The sequence below is a fragment of the Nicotiana tabacum genome, chromosome 4 (genome assembly GCF_000715075.1).
Source record: "Nicotiana tabacum cultivar K326 chromosome 4, ASM71507v2, whole genome shotgun sequence".
In the NCBI taxonomy this organism is placed as follows: Eukaryota; Viridiplantae; Streptophyta; class Magnoliopsida; order Solanales; family Solanaceae; genus Nicotiana; species Nicotiana tabacum.
Genome location: NC_134083.1, coordinates 55,205,868 through 55,216,035, shown reverse-complemented (window position 1 = coordinate 55,216,035; position 10,168 = coordinate 55,205,868). Strand labels below are relative to the sequence as shown.

Below are 10,168 nucleotides of genomic sequence, written 5' to 3'. Positions count from 1 at the left end.
ATCACTCACAAAACTTCAAAAATAACCCAAAATTATATTCATGTCCAAACATAACTTTAAATTTTAAATTTCATTTTCACTTGAAAATTTTTCCCCCCTATTTTGGAATTTTACAATTCTTATATCCAAACGCCCACTAAGATTGGTGTTTATCAATAAAAACATAAGAATGCTGCTTAACGTTTCAAACCACAATATGAATTACATTGAAAGGCAAAAATTGTCTTTCATTGTAATAAACAAAACACAATCTTCATATCAAAATAAAACAAACCAAAATCCCCACAATTATCTAATAAACTGAATCAACAAAAATTCTTTAACATATTACACAAAAGAGTTCCAAGTTCCAACTTTCGGGAAGTCGCATATATACTTTTAAGACAACACAACCAGACCTAATGTAGCTCTCAATTTCAGTAGGATTGTGAGACAACCAGTCAAGAATCTGCAATTTCAAACAATTCAAAGAGCATTTCAGAAAAAGAAGAAGTAAGATAAATTACGGAGCTCAAATGAGCACATAAAGCAATAAATTTTCCATAATTTTTGCAAATTACAGCTAAAAAATTAATTCATTGACGAGCAAAGACTCGATCCGAAGATACTAGTGGCAAAGCCAAATCGATACATACATATACACAGAAAAATTGGAAAAAGACAGCATGAAAATTCAATAAAAAAAATACACAAAACAAGGAGTGTCTTACCGTCGCGTCGAGTAGTTTGGTCTTGACAGAAAAGGGAGGCGGAAGTCGAGCAAGGAGTTAGACTCTTGGAGGCGGAAGTCGAACAAGGAGTTGGAGAGTGTTGGACTCTTGTTCTTGTAGAAGAAAGGCGGAAGCCGAAACAGAGAAATGTGAGAGAGAGTAGTTCGATATAACTTATAGGTTATAAGTTATAACCTAACATAAGTGGGCAGTGGGATGGGCTAGTGGGCTGTGAAAAAGTGAAATACTCCCTAACTCTAAAATTTTAGTATATAGGTCCATATAATTTTGGATTTCGGATCAGATCGAATTAAAATTATACCAATTCGAATCCAATTCGAAAATTCAAAATTTTATAAAACATAATCCATATCCAGTCCAAATATCCGAAATGCAAAATTGAGCGGATCGATTCGGATTTCGGATATCTGATCCAAATAAACAGCCCTAACTCACCAGTCATGTGACATTATACTGTTTTTTTTGCATTTATGAGTTATTTTCTTCTTCTCGTGCTTATTTTATAGAAGGATGGTCTTCTATTGGCAACTCTACAAAATACTTCCATCATTCAAAATTAAGATTTTTCCAATATATATATATATATATATATATATATATATATATATTTAAGTTTATCCTAATCAAACGAACTTCAAATAAAGAAATACAAAAAATAGATAGTAATTTGAATATAATTATGTATAATTTTTATCTTCTATTTTCGCATGAGATTGATTTTTAGCCTAAAAAGTGATAACTTTTAGGGTACAAAAATAATTAACATCTCCTTTGTGTGTTTTATCAAATTACATGTCATTAGACTTTTTTTTATAAAGCGATAAGGTATTTGTTCATATTTACATGACACAAATGATGCAAATTGACACCCATTAGCATATGTCATTTGTTTTTATTTGAAAATAAAATAATTTAACAAAATAAACTAGCTAGAAATCAAGCAAGGGAATGAAACACAATGTCTCTCCCACTTAGCGAATAAATTCTAGGAGGCATAAGCGCATGCAATTCAAAACGAGTCAAGGTATAAGCGTATACCATTTAAAATGAGATTCTTGACTAAAGGCCAAAATTGGCTAAACTATCAGTTACCGAAATAACATCCTATATATATGAGCATATAGACCATCCAATTCCTAACAAATAAATAAAAAATGCGGTTGAAAATATCACTATTCTGATGAGGCACGTACTTTCCGAACCGTAGCACATGAATTATACTAGAATTATCAATTTGCAAGGCATCTCAATGCAATATTAATGACAATAGAAATTAATATCAAAATTAATTTTGCACTTTGTAATTTTTCACTTTCGTAATGTGAGGGAAATATTTAAAAAAAAAAAAGATACCTTGCATTTTGGAGTAGATTAGAAATCCATTAAGTATACTCTTGAATAATTTTGGTTCTCTAAATTATTCAAAAATTAACATTTTTGGTCCTCCTCAAACACTTAGCAGATTTAGGCTCTTAAGTTTAATAGAAAATGTGATTTTAAAAAAAATAAAAAACAGCATGAAAGTCCCGTAAATCTCATAAGTCTAAACACCAAAAATTGTACCGAATACAAAAATAAAATAAAAAAGTAGAAACTGCATCCTTAAAAGCTGCACTAGTCGCACCCTCACAAAGGTGCCGCAATGTCTTTCTTCATACCATTCCACCAATATTATTCTTTGATGGTTTGCTACAATCCTTGTCGATACTAGAGTGAAAATGAAAAAGGATAACTATGGACTTTGTTTCTGGACTTCCGTGCACTTAAAGAAATCATGATGTAATTTGGGTTATAGTTGATAAGCTAAGCAAGAGTGCTCGTTTATTGGTAATCATAATGGAGTACTCACTTGAACACTTAGCAGAATTATGCATCAACGAGATTGTGAGGCTGCATGGGGTTCATGTTTCTATTATTTATGACCGAGAACAGAGGTTTACATCCAAATTATGGGCAAGCTTGCAAGAAGCTTTGTGTACGTACTAGATTGAATTTTCATACTTCTTTCCACCCTTACACAGACGGCGAGTCTGGGAGGATAATGCAAATCTTGAAAATATATGCTTCGAGCGTGTATTATTGAGTTTGAAGGTAGTTGGGATAAACACTTAGCCTTGATAGAATTTGCCAACAATAATAGCTGCTAATCAAGTATATGCATGTCTCCTTATGAAGCTTTATATGGGAGGAAATAGAACTCTTCTATGTTGGAGTGAAGTTGGTTAAAGAAAATTGGTTGGTCGTGAGATTGTGCAACAAACTGAAGATAAAGTGAAAAATGTTCATGTTGAAGGACCGCTATAGACTTTCAGATAGAATCATTCAAACCATATTCGAATCGCCTGCACTTATCTTTTTCATCATCGATAATACCTCCAGCACAACGAGAAAACCTGAGAAACTTTTGTTGATATTCAACAATAGATGTACCCTTTAGCTTTAAATCCAGAAACTCATTTTTCTTTATGTCACGATAAGCAGGTGAGACATACTCAATGGAATTATTTGACAAAATCATCCCAAGTAAGCACCAGAGGTTTTGCTTTGGCATGGTACAATTGCCCATCCATTTGTAACAGTGAGATTGCATACTTAAATTTGGCAGCTTTTGAACACTCAAATTACTCAAATACTCTCTCTATGCCTCTAAGCCATTGTTCAGCATCAGTAGCATCAACAGTGCCTTCAAACTCAACTCCACCCATTTTTTCTCATTTTCTCAAAGTTCACTTCATTAGGATTAGACATTGTTTCGGCCAAGTGATAAAATAAATTAGCCACTTGTTAAAAATAAGGGTTTGTAGGAGGAGTACTATGACTTATATGAGGATGTGAACCAACTCTTGCACCCTGATTATTTCTCACTTCGGATCCACTAGTACGAGAAAAATTAAGATCATGAAAATATTCTCACACACCTTTATGTAAGTGAGGTTGGGCATAAGAGTTATTAGAACCCTTACGAGTGGATTTCATATGTCTATTAGAATAAGAAGTCACAGCTTGATTCCCACATAAAGGAGATCACATTGCATTATGGACATTTACATGATGCATGTAGGCAATACACGAAATGAAGCATGTTAACAAGAAACAAGTGCACTAACAAGACACAACAATAGTCCTAGAATCACAAACCTAAAGCTCTGATACCAAAACATGTAGCAATCTCTTTGGGAGGGTGCTACTTACGAAACAAAGCTAATTTACTACTTAAAATGCTAAGAAGATATTAATCTAAAAAGACATTCATAATAATTTAGTAGCTTACCACAATAGAAAGGTACAACTTGTGGTTTAACAAGAACGATACTTGATGGTTGACTTAGTTGAAGAACCCGGAGTGTTTTGGTGTAATCTCTCTAAAGATAAGAAGGAGAGAGGATTGGGGTTTCATTGTCATAAAAGAATGAAATGAGAGGTGCTTGTCGAAAGTAGTATTACAAAATAGATATATATTACTTAGATAAGGATAAAAAGGTTGGCTGCCCCAAAATACTTATTTCCTATTTTATTTCTTACTAATTTAACAAAATGATAAGAAGGGTGTTCTACATAACAAAAATATGTCACCTCCTTATAAATATGACCACAATATTGTATGGCCCCAAAAATATCTTTGATATGGGTAAGCCACGTCAGCATTACTATAGCCATCGTCGACCAGCACGTGTTATCAGTAAGGTCCCCACAAAGATTGGCCTCGAGGTGAAGTAGCTTCAAAGCAATGAAGGATGCGGTCGAAGAGTCAGCAAAGATCAAGGTCGCGAAGTCACCGAGGATCAAGGTGGAGGTCGAGGTTGAGCATATTTGGCAGAGTTAGAACGTCTAGTACTAAGATAAGACATAAAGGAGAATATTCTAGTGGATATTCTCTGCATATATACTATTAGGGTTTTCTAGGAACATGTTTCATATAAATAGAAAAAGATACAATGATAGAGGACAGAAATTCATTTGTAAGAAAACACATTGACTTTTTAAAGAGAATCTTGTCCTATTGCAGGCTCACAAAAATAATATTTTTACTAAGATTCATGTCTAGCATTTTCCACATGATCTAAGAACAACCTAAGTAATTAAAGGCTCATCAATTATTCATCATTGTCATAAAGAATATCCACTGATCTCATCCATTTTCGGGTGACTCACACGTTTTATTTACTTAGACGTCATTTATTGCTATTTATTACTATTTAATGTCATACTTCACCTTTTTGGATCATTGAATATTGTTATTATTGCTTATACTCACTGCCATCCAGACAAATATACTAGTTATTTGCTACGGTCCCAACAACTTTATATTTAGGATATTATTTTTAACTAAGATTAACTCTCATTCATTTAAATGTAATTGGTTGAACCAAGATCGATATTTTTGGTCAAACAGTTTGGCGCCGTCTGTGAGGATTTCTTAATTTTCTTTAGATCTACAACGTAAATCACTAACCTCACAAACCCCAAGATTTTTCTCTTTTTTTGCACGTACAAAATCCTATATGGCAGGTAACCAAGGAGAGAGGACAAAAGTAACAAGTGATTTCCATAACAACCTCATGAATGATATCAACGAGAGTTGTGAAATGCTAGGCGAGGACGTGATACCAACTGGCTCCCCTAGGCGCTAGAGGTCGACTCCTCCCCATTACAATATAACAAAACCCGATGGAAAGGGGGCTTCCACGTCCGCAGAAGAAGGGACGCCACCGGCCGTGAAAAAGCTCCTCGAAGCATGGATGATTGATACGCTAGCGAGCGTGCTCAACAAGCCTGCTATATGCACGACTACATAAATCGCAAGAGCTTGCACAGTACAATGAGCAGACGAACAAAGTAACCGACCACACCCTTCAACATCAAGTATAGCTCACAATGTTACTAATAATGTAGGTGATAGCGCCCTCGTCGTTGTTCTAAAGAGGATGGTGGAAATGGAGAATGAAAACAAAGAACGAACACCAAGAATGAGTCGACAAAATACCGGGCGCTCCTATGCTATTGCCAAAGAGGGACGCCGGCAGGTTCGTAGAGCAGTCGTACAACGAAGAAGCAGCCTCGCATGCCATACCAAAAACCTTCAAAATGCCACCCTACCTCAGGATATACGATGGAAAACCGGATCCCGAAGATCATGTGACTCATTAGGTCACCTCCGTGAAAAGCAACGACCTCACCAAGGAACAAGTGTCCTATATTTTGCTAAGAAGTTTGGCGGAACCCTTACTGGAGGGGCATTAACACGGTACTCACAGCTACCAGTCCGCTCCATAGAAACTTTTGAGAAAATGGCTGATAAGTTCGTATCGACATATGCCGGAGCCAAGAAAGTTGAAACAAGAGTAAACGACATATTCGCCATCAAGCAGTCCTTGGGAAAGGGACTGAGGGACTTCCCCACCCAATCCAATACGATAAGGATGACTTTGGTGAACCTGTCCGAGGGGATGTCAGTCACAACTTTTTAGAACGGGTTGAGTAGAGATGGTTCGAGAGAAACGAGAAAACTGCTGAGCCGGTTGATGAAATATCCTCCAACCACTTGGGACGAGATCCATAATGCTTAATGTGCTGAAGTACGAGCAGATGAGGACGACCTCAATAGACCAACCCATCGGCTCACCTCGCTACAAGCCGAGTCCAAAAAAGAACGAAGAGACAACATTAGGAGTGATCACTCGGTCTTACGACCCAACAGGGAAAGACATCAGCCATACGTCAGGGCCCACGCCCCACCTTCCCCCTGATATGAAGAAGACCCATCTAGGCCGAGGATAGGGATTCACTGAAATGACAGAGTATGCATCCTTATTATCTACTCGCAACTTTTGTGTATCACCTACAAAAATAGTCTATGATCTGGAGAAACTCGAAAAGAAGGTAAAGTGGTCGCCGAAGATGAGGTCCGATCCGAGCACTAGAAAATCTGATGCCCTCTATGAGTTCCACCATGAGTTCCACTAGGAACGTGGGCACAAAATAGAAGGTTGCATCACCCTCAGGTAAGAAGTTGTAAACATGTTGTTGCGGGGACACCTCAAAGAGCTGATAAGCGACAATGAGAGGAATAAATTAGCCAGAGGACGTGAACACCAAGGTCCGCCGAAGCCGTCATCACCAGCTCGTACTATCCATATAATCATCGGCGGCAGCGGCGACGCTTCCATTAACGGCATTATATTCATCTCCACTCACAAGCTCAAGCGATCTATCACCTACAGACGGTGTGACGGACTCGAAGAAAGTATCATCTTCAACGAATCAAATGCTGATGGTTTGATCCCTCATAATGATACACTCATCATTACTTTGCACATTTTAGATACTGATGTCAACCATATTATGGTGGACGATGGAAGTGGAGCGTGTTTCATAATCCATCCCCGAGTCCTCACCCAAATGAGACTCGAGGATAAAATAGTGTCGCTCTACATCACGTTAACCAGTTTTAATAATGCATTTGAGCGGACATCGAGAGAAATTACACTCCTCATCTTTGTCGGTGGTGTAATGCTAGAGACGACATTCTACATCATGGACCAGGCCACCACGTACAATGCCATAGTAGGACAACCATGGATACATCCCATGAGAGATATCCCCTTCATCCTATACCAAGTAGTTAAATTCCTAACACTTTGGGGGATATTCAGCATACACGGAGAACAACGTACATCTCGAGAGTGCTACCGCATTGCCTTGGACAACACGATAACCCAACAGAAAAAGACAATGAAAAAGAGGCATAACAATCAACAGGACCGAGGTCGACGCAAGAAGAGACTATGGACTTCATTATGGATCCCGAAATGGTCGAGGCTGCGGACTCTGCCATAGAAGACCTCAACACCGTTTAATTAGACCCCAATAACTGTAGCAAAAATTCCTACATCAGCCGCAAACTCCGAGAACCAAGTAAATTAAGTCAATTCTTAATAACTAATGCAGATTTATTTGCCTTCAGCCATGCAGATATACCGGGCATCCTCAGGGAGATCGCCGCACACAAATTAAATGTCGACCCGTTATACCACAGTAAGGCAGGTCAGACGTAAATTCAATCCTGCCATCAACAATGCCGTCCGCGCAGAGGTGGAGAAACTATTAGAAAATGGCTCCATTAGAGAGTCGAAGTACCCCAAATGGATTGCCAACGTAGTGATGGTCAAAAAGAAAAATGGGAAATAATGGATGTGCGTGGATTTCACGGTCTTGAACAAAGCATGCTCGAACACACGAGATGCTAAGTTTCTTGGAAGCGTACTTAGGATATAACCAGATACTTATGGAAGAAGATGGCAAGAAGAAAACTACGTTCATCACCTACCAAGGAAAATATTGCTATAAGGTTATGCCATTTGGACTGAAGAATGCGAGCGCTACGTATCAAAGACTGGTCACGAGGATGTTCAAAGATCAGCTCGGCAAGACCATGGAAGTATATATCGACGACATGCTGGTCAAATCCATAAAGGAATAGGACTATATCGACCATTTGAATAAATTCTTCGACATACTAAGACGGTACGGAATGAAACTAAACCTGGAGAAATATGCATTTGGCACAGCCTCTGGAAAGTTCTTGGGCTTCTTAGTGTCACAACGGGGGATCGAGGTCAACACAGACCAAATAAAAGCTATCAAAGGAATGCCAGAGCTCTTAACTACTAAGAAACAAGTCCAAAGGTTGACTGGTCGAATCGTCGCCTTATCGAGATTCATCTCAAGGTCGTGCGACAAATGTCACAAATTTGTCAGCTTGCTCAAAAAGGACAACGACCTAGAATGGACGCCCGAGTGCGTACAAGCTCTGCGAGAACTGAAGATGTATCTCTCATCACCGCCTCTTCTTTTAAAGCCCGAACTCGGGGGACATCTCTTCGTCTATCTGGCCATCTCCGAAGTAGCAGTTAGTGCAATCCTAATCCGAGAAAGCAAAGGTATGCAATCTCCCATCTATTACATTAGCAAAATACTCGTCGACACCGAGACTAGGTACCCGCACCTCGAGAACTGCCTTGGAACCAGTCATAGCTTCACGAAAGCTTAGACCCTATTTACAGTGCCACCCTATTTCGGTCGTTACCATATTTCTCCTAAGAGGCATTTTGCATAAACCTAAGCTATCGGGGAGGCTGGCCAAGTGGGCCATCGAGCTAAGCGAGCATGATATCACATATCAGCCGCGAATGACGATAAAGTCACAAGTGCTCGGTGACTTCGTCTCATACTTCAGTGCAAAGATAGTGTCTGAAGTCGAGAAGGAACCCGTCCAAGATTCCGTCCAAACATAAGATATGTGGGTCCTATACACCTACGACATATCAACATTTTTGGATCCGGACTGAGACTCGTACTCGAGGTCCCTACAGGCAAAGTAATTCGCCAGTCCATAAGATTTCCGGATATAACTAACAACGAGGCTGAGTATGTGGCCGTAATTATAGTATTGAGGCTAGCACTCAAGTATGGGGCGAAGCGGTTGAAACTCTCCTATAATTCCCATATCGTAGTCAACCAAGTCATGTGGACTTTCCAAATCAAAGAGCAAAGGTTGCAAAAAGATTAGACCGAGATTTGTAAGCAACTGCCCGAGTTTGACGGATGCCTTCTCGACCAGATCCCGCGTGCGCAGAATGCCGAAACGGACGGCCTCGCCAAATTGGCCGCAACTACCAAAAGCATCATGATCGGGGATAAAAGTGTAGTCCACCTCCTCAACTCATCGCTAGACAAATCGAGGTAAGAACTGTAAGCTTAACTTAGGACTGGCACAGTCATATTATTGCCTATTTACAGGATGTCGCACTCCCAAACAACAAAAAAGAAGTCAAGAATCTGAGAATGCAGCCAGCCAGATACAGCCTCCTCCACAACGACCTGCATAAGAGGACATACAACGACCCTTTAGCGAAATGTTTGGGCCTAAACCAAACCTAGCGCGTCCTTGAAGAAGTCCATGAAGGCCATTGCGATGCTTAATCTGGCAATAGAGCGCTCGTTAGGTGTCTCGTACGGGCAGGATACTATTGGCCTACCATGAAAAAGGATGCCTTAGAGCCCATGAAGAAATACGAGCAATATCAGAAATACGCCCCAATAATTTACCAAGCAGGCGAACATCTCCACTGAGTTACCTCTCTATGGCCATTAATCAAATGGTGAATAAACACTGTAGGCCCCCTCCCAGTAGGATGAGGTAATGTACGATTCCTTTTGGTTTTAAATGAATATTTCTCTAAATGGGTAGAAGCAGAAGCGTTCGCCCAAATACGCTAACAAGAGGTAATCACTTTTATATTGAGGAACATCATCTGTCGATTTTGCCTACCCAAGGAGTTCAGCTTTGACAACGGACCCAGTTCACGGTAAGGCTGTCCAACAGGACGGGACGTCCCGTCCCGTCCCACTTAATTTTAAACGGGATGGGCCCATGT

General features: G+C 39.4%; 1 protein-coding gene and 1 long non-coding RNA gene across 2 annotated transcripts; one reads left to right on the top strand and one right to left on the bottom strand.

Annotated features, from left to right (window-relative positions):
* Window positions 1-206: 206 nt before the first annotated feature.
* Window positions 207-861, bottom strand: LOC107766764 (uncharacterized). The gene is made up of 2 exons (XR_001643782.2): window positions 711-861; window positions 207-448 (listed from the first exon to the last, which is right to left on the bottom strand). It is a non-coding gene; the product is annotated as an uncharacterized LOC107766764 (long non-coding RNA).
* Window positions 862-6,749: 5,888 nt separating this feature from the next.
* On the top strand, window positions 6,750-7,568 carry LOC142179930 (uncharacterized). The gene has a single exon (XM_075250827.1). The coding sequence runs from the start codon at window positions 6,750-6,752 to the stop codon at window positions 7,566-7,568; it is 819 nt and encodes a 272-aa protein (XP_075106928.1).
* Window positions 7,569-10,168: the final 2,600 nt, after the last annotated feature.

What these genes read in the sequence shown, in the direction of transcription:
- LOC142179930 (XM_075250827.1), top strand. Translation starts at nt 6,750, where the DNA reads ATGTTGTTGCGGGGACACCTCAAAGAGCTGATAAGCGACAATGAGAGG.